The sequence below is a fragment of the Zalophus californianus genome, chromosome 3 (assembly GCF_009762305.2).
Source record: "Zalophus californianus isolate mZalCal1 chromosome 3, mZalCal1.pri.v2, whole genome shotgun sequence".
Taxonomy (NCBI): Eukaryota; Metazoa; Chordata; class Mammalia; order Carnivora; family Otariidae; genus Zalophus; species Zalophus californianus.
The window spans coordinates 10,102,549-10,121,639 of record NC_045597.1 but is presented as its reverse complement, the minus strand read 5'-3'; the positions used below and the strand labels follow the sequence as shown (position 1 = coordinate 10,121,639).

Here is a 19,091-nt window from a genome sequence, read left to right as displayed (position 1 = left end):
ATAAATTATCTTTTATTCCCTTAATTATTTTGCATGTAGGAGTTTGAATATTATCAAATATTTAATATGCATCTATTTAGATGATAATGTTTTTTTCTATTAAGGTGATGAAATATTTTGATTGAATTTTAAATGTTAAACCAACTCTTTAATCCTAGACTAAACCCATTTGGATATGAATGTTTTTGAAAATGGCTGAATTGGGACACCTGGGTAGCTCAATTGGTTAAGCATCTGCCTTCAGCTCAGGGCATGATCCCAGGGTCCTGGGATCTAATCCCGCATCGGGTTCCTTGCTCAGCGGGGAGTCTGCTTCTCCCTCTGCCTGCCGCTCACCCTACTTGTGCTCTCTCTCTCTGACAAATAAATAAATAAAATCTTAAAAAAAAGAAAAAAAATGGATGAATTCAAATTTCATGAGAGAGATTGATTTGTAACTTCCTTTCCCTATAATGTCCTTGTGTGATTTTGTTGTCAAGGTTATTCCAGCATCATGAAATTTAAATTTTAGACCTTGACCTTTATAAGACATTATTTTAATTCTATAGACTTTTTTCATTTATATTTACCCTATATTTACTTTTTGTTTTTCATTTCTTTATTTTACTGTTTATATTTTGGATCATTTTCCTTGTGTGTGAGGAACTTTTTTCTTTAATATTTCTTCTGATAAGACTCTTCTGGTCATGACTTCTTTTAGTTTTTTGTTAGTCTGGAAGTGTTCTCACTTTGTAATCAAATTGGAAGGATATTTTTGTTAGTCATAGAATTGTAATTTGACAGTTTCTTTCAGAATTTTAGAGATGTCATTCCATTTCCATCTGGCTTAAGCATTTTATTTTGGTTATTCAATTGTCAGTCTTCTTGCTTTTTTTCTTTGAAGGTAATGCATCTTTTTATCTCTGACTACTTTTAAGACTTTCTTTTTGGCTTTCAGAAACTGACTGTGCTGTGTCTCACCTAAGATTTGTGGTTTTCTTTATATTTATTCTCCTTAAGCTTAATGAAGCTTCTTGAATCTGTAGCTCAAATTCTTTTGGCACCTATATTAGTTTACTAGGGCTGCCATAACAAAGTGCTACCAAGTGAGTGGCTTCAATGACAGAAATATATTTCCTCAGAGTCCTAGAGGCACTAAGTCCAAGATCAAAGTATCATCCAGGTTGATTTCTTCTGAGGGCCTCTCTCCTCAGCTTATACATGACCTTATTTTCTCTGTGTCTTCACATGGTCTTCCCTTGGTATGTCGGTTCTAATCTTCTATTTTATAAAATCAACAGGATTGAGGCTCACTTGAATGGCCTCATTTAACCTTAATTACCTCTTCCGAGGTACTGGGGATTAGGAATTCAACATAATGAATTTTGGGGGGGACACAATTCAGCCCATGACAGCACTATTATTTCTTAAAATATTACTTCTGCCTCATGATATCTTTTCTTTCTGGGAGCCAATTAGATGCAGAGATATTATTTCATGCCGCTCTTATGCTCTTTTTTCCTCATTCTTTTTGTTTTCTATGCTTCAGTCTGGGTATTTTCTCCTGACATACTTCCAGTTTACTAATCCTCTCTTCTTCTGTGTCTAATCCACCACGGAATATCTTTATTCATTGAGGTTTTAATTTCATTTACTATATTTTTTAATTCAGAATTTCCATTTGCTTTTTTTTAAAACATATAATTCTCTGGTGATTTTCTCCATTTAGTAATACAGTTTCTTGAATATGTTAATCATAGTTATTTTAAAGTCCATTACTGACAATTCCAGGTTAGTCACCTCTATCATTTTTGGATCTCTTTCTGTTGTGTGTTTTTTCTTTTTGATTTTTGGTCATTCTGCCCAGTCTCTTGACATACCTGTTATTTTTTTTATTAAGCATAAATACAGTTTAATAAAATTGGTAGAATTTTGTGAGTGATATTATCTTTCTTGCAGAGATTTTTTTTTTTTTCTGGCAGACATGTGCAAAGGCAGATAGATGACCTCAGTCCAATTAGGGATTGAAATGATTTTTAAAGTGAAAACCTGGGACATCTATGTGATGTTTATCAATGCCCTCTTTCAAGGTCCCTGAATTCTAATTACTGTTTTTCTAGCTAGATGAAAAACTCAAAAGCTCTATTTCATTTATTCATCTTTTAGATGTTTCTTTCTTCTTGCGTTAAAAAGTTTCAGATCAGATTTGACAAATGCAGGAAGGGGATTATTTGCATAGAAGGTAGAACTTATTTCCCTGTGGTGTCTTTTTCTTTAGGATTTTGGCCACTTAAATCAAACTGCCTTGGCAGCCTTTGACTTAATCTTATATATTGAGTTTTTGCTAGTGAAAAATTATCGCTGAGGCTAGAGACAAAATGGAGATAGGAATTTCAGGTGCAATAGGAGTTTGTTGAAAAGTAATGCCAATATAAAATACCTTTTAAAGAAGTATCATTACTTAATATAGAAACCACGAGTTATCTGAAATATATTATTGGCAGAGGGAAAAAGGAAAGTGGGATTTCATACTGAGGTAGAAACATACTAGCAGTGAAAAATGGAATACTACTTCTGATTATATAAGAATATATAACATTATAATATATGTGGGTCTATTTGTTGCAGCCTTTTACTCTTTAAGGTATATGTTTATTTAATTCAAAAAATGTTAAACATTGTGTCACAAACAGGTATCATAGTGGTACTTAGGAAATCCAAACTATTAGTAATACTTACAAATAGCTTTCTATTTCATTATCTTTAAAAGTATTTATCAAGTAGGTATTCCCAATTTTGAAAATTTTTATATTGATAGGTTAAGTTACTCCCTCGATTATAGAGCATATAAGTGGTCAATATTAAATTCTGTCTTAGGTCTTTCTGGGTCCAGAGCACAAACTCTTAACTCTTATCAGAGATTCCCTTCTTAGGGAGCTTACACCTTGCCTTCCATTATGGACTACTCTGATGGGTAGAATGTTATTTATTACAGTATATTAAGCCCTGCTTCCTTGCTACTCTTACCTGTTAAACCTGTTTATGCGAACTGTGCTGTAAAATACCAAAGTTAAAGTAAGGTTACTATATTTACAAATTTTAAGTTTATTGAATTTCTGACATTTTTGGCTGTGCAGTTCCCAGGCTCTGCATATGTTTGACACTGCTTTATTGAAAAAATTGGCTGAAACCCTGAATATGATGTTAAAGAATATTTCCCAAAACTGAATGTAAAATGCGTGGGTAGGTATATGCATAATTATTGATAAGACTTTATTTTTAAAAGAAAATTAGCTACACGGATACATTATGTCTAGAGTTTTACTTACATATTTTTAAATTTTAAAATATTTGTATTTTTAAATAATTTCAAACTTAGAAGATTTAAGAATAGTATAAAGAGCTGTTTTCAATGAACCATTTGAGGATAAATTGCTCACATGGAGTTCCTTCACCCTCGAATTTAAATGTATTTTACATATACATTCTCATATATGTATACACATATATATACACAATGTTTTCTCTAATGGTTTATGACTTTCAGAAATCAGCATTATTAAATACAGAAGCAAAAAATAATACAAACTGGGGCACCCGGGTGGCTCAGTCAGTTAAGTATCTGCCTTCAGCTCAGGTCATGATCCCAGGGTCCTGGGATCGAGTCCTGCATCAGGCTTCCTGCTCAGTGGCGAGTCTACTTCTCCCTCTCTCTCTACCTCTTCCCCAGCTCATGCTCTCGCTAGCTTTCTCTCTCTCAACTAAATAAATAAAACCTTAAAAAAAATACAAACTAAGTTATTAGTAGAAAATATTTCTTTTTGGTTTATTTTTTCTTAATTTTAAAAGCCTACCTTGTTGTTGATGGAAAACATATTATGTATTGTGATATGAATCTCATTGTTCAAATTATTAAATAAATTTCCTAATTATCCCTGATGTGGGAAGAAATTTCACACTTATTTCAAATCAATTTAATTAGCACTCCTGAAATATGTGTTAAGGAAGTGATATATTCACTCACACTTTTGATTTTTTTTTTGAAAGTGACAAAAACCAAGAATTTAAAAGTGACTATGGCCTGATTCCACACTACCCTTACATTGCCCAAATAAAGTTTATTTTCAAGAGACTTTCCATAAAAACATTTCTCTGATTCTGTCAACCACAGCACTCATACTGGTGAATGGCATTTGTTACCTGTGACTGTCTTAGGGCATTTGTCCCACAGAGTCTTTCATGGTGAATTACAGTTGTATATGTTTATTTATGACCTAGAATGGAATAATTAAAGTCAATACCAAGAATAGGCTTGGATGTGATAGGATTTATGTTTGCAGAATCCCTAAATCTTGTTTCTGAAACAAGGGACTGTCCATTGTGTAGTTAATGGGTTCACCAGCTAGGAAGAAGGAGATTCTGATTTCAATTGATGTTGGCCACCTCATGATGGGCCACACTGATCAATTACTTAAGCTCCACATTTCCTAACCTCAGTCATTCACTGACTTTTAAACCTTGGACCTGCTGATTGGTTTCTGGGTTACACTGGCAAATGAGTGTGATATTGCTTCCTAATTTATAGATATTTTGTTAGAAAAAAATGAATCTTGAGTAATTGTTATTTTAGAAATGATCTTAAGGTTGAAATAATGAGATAATCTAATTTAGAGGTCCAATAGACCTCCTCTGTGACACTTTGTTCGACACATTGGAAAACCCTTAGAGAAAAGTGACAGCTGGTGTACCAATTTCCCATTTTCTAGTTTAGACACTCTAGGGCAGACCACAGAAAATTATATTAGTACTACGTTTGCTTAAGTGTCTTCTTTCCTCACATAGTCCATGACTGATTACTTTAATCCTTGTGTACTAAGAAAGTACAGACAGAAGAATTGACATTTATCCATGTTTTTAAAAGTCATGAGCAACTCTTCCTTGGTTGGTAATTGTGATGTCAATGTGGCTTGAATTATAAGACATCTCGGCACCCATTTTGAAATGGGAAGGGGAAGGTGCCTCTTCACTTTCAAATGTCTGATGGAAGATTACTTCATTCTTGCACACAAAAATATTTGTACTTAGATGAAATGGTACGGAATATTATAGTTCTCAAGTGTTTAATTCCTCCTCATAGAAATTTCAGGAGAACTTAGGATGCATTTGGCAGGAGTTTTTCTAGTGCAATCAGGTTGCTATGGTAAACCTATTATTTTAGGCAAAAGAGGACTGTGTTAGTAAAGTGCTAATCTCTTTTCTGTTTCATGTGAGCCTCTAATTACTATCTAGCTATTGAGCGTGTACTGCAAGTGTGGTTTTTACCATTTTAAAGAGTAAAGGAAAATAAGGTCATAGAGAGTGTGCCTGCTGTTACCACACTAGCAGGTTCATTCGATAATACAGTGCTCTTAGTTAATCTCATTCTGGATCTGGAAATACAGGTGTTTGTTTTTTTGTCTAGAGAAATGGAATAGGAAAGGAATGGATTTTATGTGAGTGCCTGAGATTCAAGTCTCCCAACGTGTTTTCTCTTTTAAAAATGTAAACAATATCTATTGTTTATTGGGCACTTAGCATATGCCAGGCCCTGCCTTATGTACTTTATATGCATTACAACATTTAGCCTTTACAATAACCTTATCAGTTTTATGATTATTCCCATCACACAACCATGATAAATTAGGTTTAACTTGGTCTTCCAAGGAATTACATTTAACAGTGGACATCCCAAGATTAGAATCTAGATTTATTTAATGTCAGAGCCCATGCTTTTTGTTGTATCAGTGCCATAAAATGTATTTCCCTTTTTCTTTACCTTACTGACATCTTAACAAACACTTTGAGACTCATTCCCAGGTCACCTTTACCCGGAACTTTTTCTAACCCTGCCAGGTATGTGTGCTAGTGTGTTTTACCTTTATTCCCTCCACTATTAAAAGTTTTTAAATGTCCTTAATTTTGTATCTTCAGTACCTAACATAATACTTGATCCATAGTTGATATTCAAAATGTGTTTGTTGAGTGAATGAGGGAGTGATCAAATTGACACAGATATTCAAGGCTGATGAGCCCAGTTGCGTCTACTGTTGAGCAAGAATATGTGTTAGCTATGTGGTGTAGTTTGAAGGATGTGAGAATCAGTCTCCACCTAAACACCTCAAATGAGAGCATATGGGGTGGAAATGATTTGTGTGTGTGGTTGTGTGTTGTGTTTTCAGTTATGGTTTCTGGAGATGTTTTCAGTCTTTAACAGTTGCAATTCAGGTCCATACATCTACCATGTTGGTATCTGAAAAGTCCAGATTTGTACTCCTTCACAAATGCACGAGCTTATTACTAGTGGAAATGGAGAAGATTCAGTTGGTCATTAACACCTAATGAAGTATGGGTTTACCCAATTAGTTCATGAAGGGACTCTTCCCTGTTAATCCATGAGATTAGGAGGAGCATCTGTTTTGTTTATCTTTGTAGCTCCTCATCTGGCATACAGTAACTAGTCCCTGATGATTTGAAGGCTGTGCCCTGTGGAGACCTGACACCTTAGAAAGAGAAGTTTGAAGAGAGTGGTGGGAGGAGAAGACAAAGTCTAAAGACTGAGAGATTTGATACGGTTAAGATTGTGTAAGAAGAGGAATCCAAGAAGAAAAGAAATACCTGGAAGAAAGAGGGAGGGAACAAATATGGTGTGTGTGTGTGTGTGTGTGTGTGTGTGTGTGTGTGTGTGTGTGTGTGTGTGTGTATGAGAGAGAGAGATGGGGTGGTTGGTTGGGGGACAAAGGACGAGAGGAAGAAAAGGAGGGGAAGAAAGAAGAAAAGGAGGAAGAGATAGAGCTTGAAAAACAAATGTCACTTTCACAATTTCACATCATTAGGCTAATATTAGTTTTGGAAAAAATAACTTGTACCAGAGATGACTATCTTTTCTTCAGGTAATGCTGACAGATATGTCTCCATTTTCATTAGGAGAGAGTCACCTGAGCATCCTTGACTATTAAAAAGGGCAATCAACAATAGTTCTAGAAATGATGGAGGAATGAGTTAAGCTTTCCATCCCCTCACTCATTCTGTGACCTTGAGAGACGACCTATGGATCCCTTTTCATTGTATGACCTTGAAAAAGTCACATGCTATCTCACTCCCAGAGTTCATTTTCCTTATCCATAAATTGTAGGGCTAGTTGGACTTGATCATCCTCCATGATTTTCCATCTCTAACAATCTCTGATTTTATGAAATAATTAAATGAATATTTCTACCATAACTGTGCTCTGGCAGTTAACAAGGATAAAAACTAGTGAAATTAATCAGTAAGGTTGGGTGTTTTTAGTTTCAAATTTTTTATTTAAATTCCAATTAGTTAACATATAGTGCAATATTAGTTTCAGTTGTACAATATAGTGATTCATCACTTACATACAACACCCAGTGCCCATCACAATAAGTGTCCTCTTTAATACCTATCACACATCTAGACCATCCCCCCCACTCACCTCTCCTCCAGCAACCCTCAGTTTGTTCTGTATAGTTAAGAGTCTGTTTTATGGTTTGCCTCCCTCTCTTTCCCCAGCCCATGTTCATTTGTTTTTTTCTTCAATTTCACATATGAGTGAAATAATGGTATTTGTCTTTCTCTGATTTATTTTGCTTAGCATAATACACTCTAGCTCCATCCACATCATTGCAAAAGGCAAGATTTCATTCTAATTGATGCCTGAATACTATTCCATTGTGTGTGTGTGTGTGTGTGTGTGTGTGTGTGTATATATATATATATATATACCACATCTTCTTTATTCATCGATCAGTTGATGGACACTTGGACTCTTTCCAGAGTGTGGCATTGTTGATAATGCTGCTATAAAAATCAGGGTAAATAAATACAGTTTTAATCTTTTAGTTTCTAAAAATATAAATGAGTCAGTCTACCTTTTATAAAGGTGTCAAGCTGCTCTTTTTTTTCATCTTATAATTTAGTGGTACAGAGTTACCCTATATGTAGAATGACAGTCCTACTTAGTCCTACTTCTTAGTATTAAAATAATGTTATTTTATTTGCATATACCTTGAAGCATCTTGTAGGCAAAACCCAAAACACCATAAATGAGGGTTTCTCCAGGCTATATCAGATAAAATCTTACTAGCATAAAATTTCAGAATTTTCAAGTATTTTAGTGAACCAGGTGACTTCCCTTCAAAGTATAACTATTTTAAATTTGCAGTTTATTTCCATGAGACTTACTAAGTAATATAAGTGACTTGCTGTTGATGATGATCATTGTGTATTATTATTTCTATTGTGAATGATCCATTTTTGTCCTTGGTCTATTTTTCTTGTGGGTATACATTATTGATTATTTATATATGAGCTCATATATATAGTCATTTTTTATTATATGTTTATCTGTGCAAATATTTTGTCTCAGTTTAGTGTTTATGTTTCAGTCTTGCTTATGTTATTTTTTTAAAATATTATTTTGTTTCAATTATTGTTTATGGTCAAACTTGTCGATTTTTTTTAATGTTTCTGGTTTATTGTCATGTTTTGAATGGTCTTTCCTACCTGAAGGTTATGAAAACTCCAATCTATATATCTACAGACCATATGATTTTTAAAAACAAATATTAAAAATATTTGACCTTTAAGTTTCATAATAACAATAGTAAATTTTGCCAATAATGCTCAAAACAATTAAGCTTGTGATATTTGGAAATATCATTCTCCAACACTTTCATCTGGAGTTGATACCTAGTGAAATGAAATGAGCTATAGGGGACAACAGAAATTACAGACTTATATAACTCTTGTTTAGACTTATACTTCCTGATCAAGTGCTTTGCACAAAAGAGAGTCTTCATATTTGCTGAATTTCATATGAGAAATATTTTGGAGTAAGTGCATTAAGGTTTTAAATTTTAACCTGATATTTAGGAGGAATGTACTCCAAGGCAAACATGCACATGTTTAAAAGATGTTTAACTCTCTTAGGGAGTGTAAGAAATTTTAAATTAAAGATGATATTTAAAGTGAGGCATATTTTATTTATTAAAATGACTAGTTGTGCATAGCACTATAAACTGTACATTGTTGTCTTAGAGTTTTTCTGTATTTTAAGGAAGTGTCAAATTTGAAATGTTTAAGTAAAATCTTTTTAAATCAGAACTTCTAGGTAGCTGCCTTCGTTCATTACTCTTTGCTAATGTATAAGCCTTAAAATACAATTCATAGGGATTTCAGTCCTTTATAAAATGATATCATTGGACTGACTTTTTGTGTGTGCTTCAAGATTATCTGCTTTTTAAAAATTTAGTAGGAATGGGCAGACTGAGTGTAAAGTTCACATAAGCTTTGGTTGGATGACATTGATGATGTTGACTAAATTAATTTCTTAGATAGTTATTTCTGTCCTTTCCATCTGTTCCTGAATTATCTTTTCAAAAATTACTTGGCTTATTTGTATTTCTTTGAGTATATCTTTCTTTAGATTTTCCTCTCAATTTGTTTAAAAAAATAGCATTTATTAGTGCTAGACATGCCAACTTCCATTATCCTTCATTCTTACTTATGTGAATATTGATAGTCATTTGAGAAGCCACATTTATAGCTTACAACACTAAAGCAGTCATTGAAATAATAATATCATTTAGCAAATAAATGAAAGAGATTGGACTCAATTTCTTATTAAAAAAGACAATAAATCTGTATGTCAGGGTTTCCTACTCCATCAACAGAGAAATTTGCTGGCTGCCAACAGGACACAAATCTCACTGTCAGCCTGGACCACAAAAAGTTCAGTATTCAGGGTCTGATTCAAGCATGTACTTATCCAGTATGAAGTTTGCATTCAGTGATCTACTAGTGGTATGAGCAAATTACTGTGGGATCAGAGAGAAAGAACACGTGTTCCAGGGAACCGAATAGGGATGACAAGGAAGGTTTCATAGAGGACAGGAGATCTGAGCTGGCCGAACGGTGGGTCAGATTGTACAGAGAAAGTGGCAGAGCTCACAGCAGAGAGAAGAAATGGAGCAAAAAGCAACATCTCTGAACATGAGTGCACTGTGAACATCGAACATATGCTTCGAAATGTGAGTTGGACCAGGTGTGGAGAGCTCTGTTGAGGAATTTGATCTCTGCCTTGAAGGTCTACGGGGACTATCACATGAAAGACCATTACATAATCGCAGGCATGTTTTAAGGAATGGATCTCAGGGAGAGGCGTGGGGGGGCTAACTGGGTGATGGGCATTAAGGAGGGCACATGATGTAATGAGCATCTTATATAAGACTGATGAATCACTGAACTCTATACCTGAAACTAATAATACATTGTATGTTAATTAATTGAATTTAATTTTTTAAAAAAAAGTGGATCTCATGAAATTTCAAATTGGAAGGAGAAGAATACTTCATTAAAAGAAGGAAGGAATCAACTGTGTCATCAGGTGTTTTTAAGATTTGGTGACAGATCAAATGATGGTGACCTTCTCCTGATAACAGGACACAGGAAGAGAAGTATGTGTGTAAATAAAGAGGATGAGCTTGCTGTGGGACAGATTTCATTGATGTAACTGTGGGAGACACAAATGAAGGTTTTCTGGCAATTGGAAAGGCGCATGTATTCTGGGAGAGACCCAATTCTAAATTCAAGTTCAACCATTAAAGCTCATGTGTTGTGGGAATATTATTATTAAACCATTCACATGTGATTATTGTTTATTGCATCTATTCAATAAATACTGATTCAAAGATCATGAGGACACATGAGAAGGCAGTTGATTCTGCTGTATTTGTGCAGGTGTGTGAGGACGGTGCAAGTATCACTGATTTGGTGACGTTTACTTTGGATCTTGAAAGATGAGTAGAAATTTACCTGGCAAGTATATGTCTTCTATATGTCTTACCTGGCAAGTAAAGTAGAAATTTACCTTGGCAAGTAGTGACTAGACTTAAGTTGTGAACTAAGACTGCAAAATAATGCACTTTAAAATGTAGACTGTATGAGCAATTTACTCTTCTTTACCTTTCTATCTGTAATACATTAGCCTGTCTTGATTCTTGATTTTTTGCCTTTCCATATGAAGGTACTATAGCCTATAAACTGTGTTAGAGCTATATCTGTAAAGTAATTTGGCTAATAGTTGGCTTGATAGAGCTTTTGAAAACTCCAGCAGATACATGACCAAAAAAAAAAAAAAACCACCAAGAATTGCAAAGTGACTAATTATAATCTGATATTTGAAAAAGATACATGAATTACAATCTACTAGGGGAAAAAAATGGACCTACGACCAAATATGAACACTTTGCAATCTAACTTTATAGAAGAAATACAAGACAAACTATCCATAATGAAAACAATGAAATGTAGATATTTGAACAGATATGCCACTATTTATGTATGTATGTATGTATTTATTTATTTATTTATTTAAGAGGGAGAGAGAGCATGAGGGTAAGCAGTGGGGAGGGACAGAAGGAGAGGGAGAGAGAGACTCCCAAGCAGGCTCCACGCCCAGCACGGAGCCCAACATCGATCTCAGGACCCTGAGATCATGACCTGAGCCGAAACCAAGAGTCAGATGCTTAATGGATTATACCACCCAGGTGCCCCTGTATGCCAGTATTTAGATCATCCTTTCCAAAGAGGCACAGAAACCAATAATGCATATCCAGGAAACTTCCTGAATGCCTTAAAACATTAATAAAATTGTCACCATAAACATACACCCTCAAACTTAAAAATCTATGTTGACTTGCTAACTAGGACTGCATTCCCTCTCAGGAATAATGTGGTTGATGTTTCCCGTATCTGCTCACGAAGGACTAGTTAACCATATGCGGTTGTACTGCTGATAAGATTGTATAGTTAGTCTGTGTCTCCAGAGTCCGGATTTTTGTTGTCATTCACACACACACCCCATGATGATGGCACATATGTTTATGGAGACCAGAAGGTCACTGGGGATCAGGAAAAACGGGTTCCAGCACCAACCCTGCTAATGTCTACTTCACTGGCCTTAGACAGATCATTCAGCATCAGCTTGGTTGGGTTTTCTCATCTGTTAAATAAACTGTGGGAAGTCATGGATCCTCCTGACATTTTACAAAAAAGTAAATGTGTGCTGGTATATATTTCCAAGGAGAGATCTGAGGTCTACCAGTTAGAGTTCTTGTCTGTGGACAACAGAGACCAACTTCATTAACTGGGATGGAGAAGGATTTTATGAGAAGGGTTTAGGAGCAGAGTGCAAGCGTGGACAACCAGTTTGTGCAGCACCCCAGGGACGCAAGGCCCTGCCAACAACTCGCCCGTCCTGCCATTACTTTGTGCGGAGTTCCTCAGCTCCTGGTTGCTCACTGCTGTGCTTGCTGTTGCTCGTGGTCCTTTGCCACAGACCCTGTGTCTTTGCTCTCACCCGCAAGAAGCAAAGTCCCGGCCAAGAGTGTCTACTGTGTCCCTCTTCTGTCCACCAGGGCATAGGAAGAGGGAGTATCACCAGGGAAGGAGATGGACTCTGCCTCCTGCTGAACTTGGGCCTGTCTCCAAGTGGGAAGAGAGACTGGTTGAAGAGCAGCCAGAACCCCACTATCTATTGCAGTATCTTTCACCAGATTCTCAAAGGGACAGTGACCCTACCACTTCTGCCAGAAAAGATTATGAATCACTGCATTAGATTATCTTTAATTACAGCTCTGAAATTATATGATTCTAAATACTAATTTTCCTTTCTTCCATCATCTACCAACTCAGAATTTCTTTAACAAGATACAAATGCAGCACCAGAATGACTAACAACATTGGAGGGTCAGCCCCAAAGCATCTTATGATCATTTCAGTGGGTGTGTAATTATGATGGTTGGGCTAATGACAGAGAGTAACAGATGTCTCAGGGTAGTCACCCAGCTGAATGTCTGCCAAACCAGTGCCAATTCCTCAGGCAAAAGGAATTTTCTTGCTCATAGCCTTGTGGTGCTGCATTGGGTATATTAAGATGCAGTCTGGCTTCATGGTTAAGTGCACAAACTTTAAGGTTAATGAGGATGGATATAAATTTTGAATCTATTCCTTATGAGCTGGTTTGCCATAGGAAAGGAACTTGGCCTCGGTATGTCTGTTTCCTGTTTAGTAAAATGATAGTGATAATTCTAGTCAGTGAGTGAAATGGTGAAAACAAAATGATGGAATTGAAAGAATTATAGTGTTTGACACATAGTTACAGCCCAAGAAATAATGATGACAGCCATAATGATAATAGTTAAGGAATTCCTAAACTGTGAACCAAACTCATTCCAAAAAATGTTTATACTTTAAAATTTTAAGTCAAGAATAATAAAGGTATTTAGGGATTTAGGTCATGCACTTTGATATTCCATGGTAAAATGAGTTCTATAAATTATAAAATTGGTGCCTATAAATAGTCCTAAAACATCACCTTGAAATGCAGCAATGAGCATTTTTTTTTCTTATGTGGCCAAGAGACCCAAAATAAAAATATATAAAAACATTTTTAAATGACATTATACTAAATTAAGTCAAAATATATACGTTTTGGTATCATCAAATGAAGTTGAATATGAAATGCCCAGAGGGTTTCATAACTGAATTAGTCTTCAAAAATGAATGAAACAAGTGTCACTTCAGTCCCCCGGCCTCCGTGGCTCTTGTGCTTGGGCCTCAGCTTACCGGAGGCAGGTAAGAAAAGTTATTTGCTGAACTGTTTAACCAGGCTTCACCATGTGCTTGTGTCCTTGGGAAGCCCGGCCGATTCTGTGACGCTCCTAAGCCATGTGCTCTCCCTGTGCGTTTTGCAGGTAAATGTGAATGCGGCAAGTGCACCTGCTACCCTCCAGGAGACCGCAGGGTGTATGGCAAGACGTGTGAGTGTGATGACCGCCGCTGTGAAGACCTGGATGGCACCGTCTGTGGGGGTGAGCTCTCCTCGTGTTCTCTGCCACCTGCAGCCCGCCTGCAGCCCGGTGGCCTGCCTGTCTCACCCTACTGCTTGCTTGCTTGCTTGTTTTCTTTTTTTTCCTTTTTTTTAAAGGAAACTCTGGGGCACCTGGGTGGCTCGTTCGGTTGGGCCTCTGACTCTTGGTTTCAGCTCAAGTCATGATCTCAGGGTCCTGAGGTCGAGTCCTGTGTTGGGCTTTTGCACTCGGGGAGTCTGCTTGGGATTCTGTCTCTCTCTGCCCTTCCCCCTGCTCATGCACTCTCTCTCAAGTAAACAAATAAATAAAATATTAAAAAAAAATAAGGAAACTCTGTTAAAAAGAAGATCAACTTAAAGCAATATACAATTAGACCTAAAAGCATTATATAATTAGGTTTGCAATGATCTTTATCTTCTTGGACCCTTGATTTAGGGCTATGTGAAAACACACAGTACGCTGGCAACAAAAGGTCGCTGAGATTATACTAGCTCCTGTGAAGTTAGTGACAGGTTTTGCTGCACTTGATCAGTTGAAAATGATGTTTATTGTTCTCTAATAAAAACCGGGGCGGGGGGGGGAAGGAGGTATTACCTACCTATGTGAAAAAAAGCAGTATGATTACACTCAGTTTACTTACAAAATCACAAAAAATGGACCCTCCATTTCCATGATGGCTCAGAGACCCAACAGGAGCTGAATGACAGTTAAAAAAAAAAAAAAACTACAGAGGGAGATCGAGACAGAAAGAGGTCAGTCAGCACGGAGTCCCGAGGCTGAATGTAACAATGTCTACTGAGCTCCACCCAGCCGAGGGGATAGGCTGCTATCATTCCCTTCTTTCAGTCTTGCAAGACTTCCTGTGTCTGAGGTGATGCATGCCAACTCCAGCTCCGCACAGCTGTCCGGTACAGTCCCGGTGAACTGGCTGTGCCAGCCTACTGAAAGACTCTATCTCTCCTCAGACAATGATCATAATGTAATTGGGTGCTGTTGCTGGAAAAAAAATCAAAATGCACATCCAGCTTATGGAAGGTGGGGACACCCTCTGTCTCACATCCATGCGTGTCTCTCTGTTCTCTCTCTATCCAGCCATAAAACACTGGCCTTTGGAGCAAACATACTTTCTTCTTTCCTTTCTCCAGAAGCCAAAGGAAAAGGACCTTTTTTTAAATAGGTCTTAGGCCGGGTGTCTGTCTCCCCCAGCCCTGAGAGATTGCTCCTGCTTTCTTCAGGTCACAGATGGAACAGGGAGTGAGGTTGGAGGCGTTCATGTCTCCAAACTAAAAAGTGGTAGACTCTGGATTTGAGCTCTGATGTTCAGTTCACAGATCTTTCTCAGTACCACAGTTTTCCCCAGGGTGACATCAAACTGTTTTGACTTTTTGTCTATATTCTTTTTGGCTTCGATTTTTTTCTTCAGTGGTAGTTACCAGAAATATCTAAGTAGATTATAGTCTTTTTTTTTTTTTTTCAGTAAGTGCCTTTATGTTTAGTAACTCATTTAATTCTTACAGTGATACCTAAAGCCCACCTGGCACCTAGAAAGAACCACTGACATGCCTTTGCTCTTGTGAGCATCGTCATGTCTCTCACATGCAGTGTCTACCTCACATGGGTCTCCTTGCCCATCTGCCTTGGTAACTTGGTTGAAAGGGTTGATATTGTAGAAACCTGTTACTTCTACATACCCATTAAATTATATATGCCATTCCCCCAGTGAATCTGTCTCTCTGTCTCTCTCTCTCTCTCTGACTTTGGGGAGGAACTCAAAGCTGACAACAGATCTATATAGCTCCATGCTAGATGAGATCAAACATTTACAAGGTAAGCGAGAGAATATCTCACAAGGTAATAATTTTTTTAGACTAATTCTTGACTCTGCTTGTCTACAGTCTGTATTTTGTCCATCTACCCAGAGTTACTGTGCCCCAGGGGGAGCTGATTTCCACTAGCCGAACTAGTAAAAGACCAGTGTATAAGCCAGAAAACCAGTTATTTGATATACAATGAGAAATATAATTGGACCAGAGACTAGAACCCTTTGTAGAGAAACTCTGTGGGAAGTAAGATTCTGAGATAAGGATTTGAATGCAAGTAATTTATTGGAAAGGTGAAGGAGATTTTGGTAGGGGAGTGGGAAAGTGGAGGCAGTCAGTTACGATTGTGTTATCAATCCTGTTACTGCTGTGGTCAACGGGAGCTTCATCTGGGAACCGGAAATGAAACCCTGGGAGCCGGGTAGAGCACACAGTTCTTAGTTATCCATCAGTCATGGGCTGAGGACTGCTTCTAGGAGGCCTTAGCTCCCCTGCCACGCCCAGCATGCCTCAGAGGTACACATGGGATCTCAGAGCAGGCTTCTCTGCCTGGCCAAGACCTTGGGGCTGAGAATTCCAGGTGGTGCCATGTTGAAGTCCCCAAAACAGTAAGGGTGGTATTGGTGGGCACAATATCATCTGCCAAAGGATTACAACTCTCATGCCTGCTGAGCTGAGTATGTTCTCTGGATGGTGTGGCGGACACACCAGCAGAGTCTTACTCTTTAATACTGTCTAGATTTTGCCAACCATCCAATCCAACCTTTCCTGAGACAGGATGTAACACTGTAGATTACACAATGGCTATAGACATGCAGACGCATCTTACCCCCCTGCTGTAGCCTTACTTATAATTTGGGAGAGCCTTACTCACACAGTGAGAAATTGATTCTTGGGGGGGTTGATCTTACCGAATAGAGATGGTATCATAGAACGTAATTATCAGAGGACAAAGGCATTTTCAAGTTTGGGGAGAGGGTTGCTCCTGCTCAAGAGAGGGCCCAGCCCTGCCAGTGGTGGACAGATAGAAGCCAGATGTGCGGTATCTTTGATCACTATAATGGGATGCATTCCCTCAGTGCTTTTTCTTAAATCTTAGCAACCAGCTCTAAAAAAAAAAAAATCACCTATGCATTTAATTTCATATTCTAAATTTTATTAACAAGATTTTATTGACCAAAGTTCTCTGAATACTTTTCAAGTATTAAAGGGAAAAAGTCTTGGGAATTTTCCTAAAAAAATGTCTTAGGTTATGCATAATTTCACTTTAATAGTTGAATAATGTCCTTGAGAAATTTGGGGTTAGGATGATACTAGTATTTTAAAAGATTGTTCATAGGTAACAATGATGTGTTTCTCTTACCCCCTTTGCTTCATCAAAGCTCCTTGAGCTGACCAGCCCAGGTGACAGGGCAGGCCATTAAATTCTGCCCCCTGTTCCTCCCTAGGGCTGATGCATGCATCTTTATATATTCTAGTGAGTATTTTTTGCTTCTCTTGTCATTTACTTGTGAATCTTTACTCCGGATGGTCATTCCTATTGCTTGGGGAGGGATAGTTCCAGGAGCGAGAGGGAGAGTTGTCCCCATCAATGGCCTGCTCATGTTTATCCTAAGTAACCTACAGCTAGAAAAGCTACGTATAACCTGCAGTCCATACACACACTCTGTTTAGTATTCCTCAACAAGACACTGTCTATTCTTCTTATTCATGGTAATTATAGTCTATAAGTTTGCTGTGAACACTGAATTAGCGAATACTGAATCATTGTTCCTGAGAGAAATACGGGGCCCTGTTCCTGCGTCTGGTCAGAGGATTTTCATGAACAGATCAATACGTGCCCTTGTATTATGTATGTTTCTGTCTAAAAGCACCTTGTGTAATATATAGCTGATTTGCTAATATTGAACTCATGGCCAACAGCCCTATAACTCACACCTGAATGGAGGTTATGTAGCAGATGCTTTCTCTGGAAGGTACATTACAGCCTTTTTGTACTTAGGTACACAACGTAGCACTTTGGCACTCTCCTTAGGGGCCATCTTAAACATCAAAATCATCAGCAAAAAGCACAAAAATGTGAAGAGCAGGGCACTAAATATACTGCAGAAAGAACACTCATTTACAGTGTAAGAGCTGAAACAAGAGGTGGAGGGTGATCTTCTTTGACCTTAGCTGAGAACGTGAACCATTCTGCCTATGTGCCCCAGTGACCTGGAAAATTTTCATGAGTATTGATTTCAGGGATACAAGTACATTTTAGCAAGTACGCAAATTCTCAAATACAGAATTTTCAGATAATGAGAATCTGCTGTAATTCGTGTTCTCCCTGGGAACATTCCCTCCCACCATAGCTTTGCACTTGGGCTCAGAGTGTGATTTCCTTGGGCCAGCTAATAAAGGTACTGTGATTTTAATTTGTTTCTTTTCTGTGCACTGCTTTAAGGGAGGAATTACTCGAGCCTTGGTTATTATAGTCTTGAATTTCATCTATGTCTCAACTGTTCTCTGGAAAGAAAATGTAAGAGACATGCCATTAATTAACATGTTGGAATCTACAGTAACTTTAGGACTAAAGTATACAGCATACTAAACCAAATGAGGATATCACAAGTTCCTTGACTTCCCATGAACCTTTATGTAAATGTACTTTAATATTTAGAAATATAAATGGCAATATAGTACAGTAGTTAAGACTGCAGATGGGAGGGGTTTTTATTCCCCGCAACCCTGGCTCTGACACTTACTAACATTATTTGAGATAGTTTACAAAACATCCGTTTCTCACCTATAAAATGATGATCATAATATGCCTCTCATAGGGTTACTGTAAGATTAGATAAGTTAATGCATATAAAGTACCCAGCATATACGTATCATACACATGACATACATATATGTGACGTACATATATGTGACATACATATATACCACACACATTGGATATTATTATTACTGGTATATATGCATATAAAGAGAATGACAGACATAACAAAGGCAGAATTTTATGCTGTGGACTACTGTAAACTCTGTGAGATGTGTAACAGGGTTCCATGTTTGCTTATTAATTCCTTTTGTAACAACAGTTTATTATTCAGAACTGTGACTTTCTGGTGTTCAGTTTTAGATGGAACGAGTGTTTTCTCCTGTTTACTTTTTGCATAAAGCAGTCCTTCTCCTTACACTTGACAGTGAGCTACCAAATCCAAGTGGCCGCTGTGCATCTCAGAAGTATTTTCAGTGGTTCTTACTCAGCAGTGTACCTTCTGTAGGGCATCTTCTCGTAGATTCCCCCAAGCATGGAAGAGCACAATTAGGAAGACACCGGCCAGTGGGGTTCCTCAAGCCACAGTATGCATTGCCA

The 19,091-nt window shown here is 37.4% G+C and overlaps 1 protein-coding gene across 2 annotated transcripts in view; it reads left to right on the top strand.

Annotated features, from left to right (window-relative positions):
- The window catches only part of ITGBL1 (integrin subunit beta like 1), a 207,071-nt gene that overhangs the window by 168,871 nt on the left and 19,109 nt on the right, over positions 1–19,091 (top strand). For both annotated transcript variants that reach the window (XM_027590090.2, XM_027590089.2), the window contains one exon: positions 13,791–13,907. In XM_027590090.2, coding sequence (XP_027445891.1) covers positions 13,791–13,907 — 117 coding nt within the window. The remainder of the gene's footprint in view (positions 1–13,790; positions 13,908–19,091) is intronic.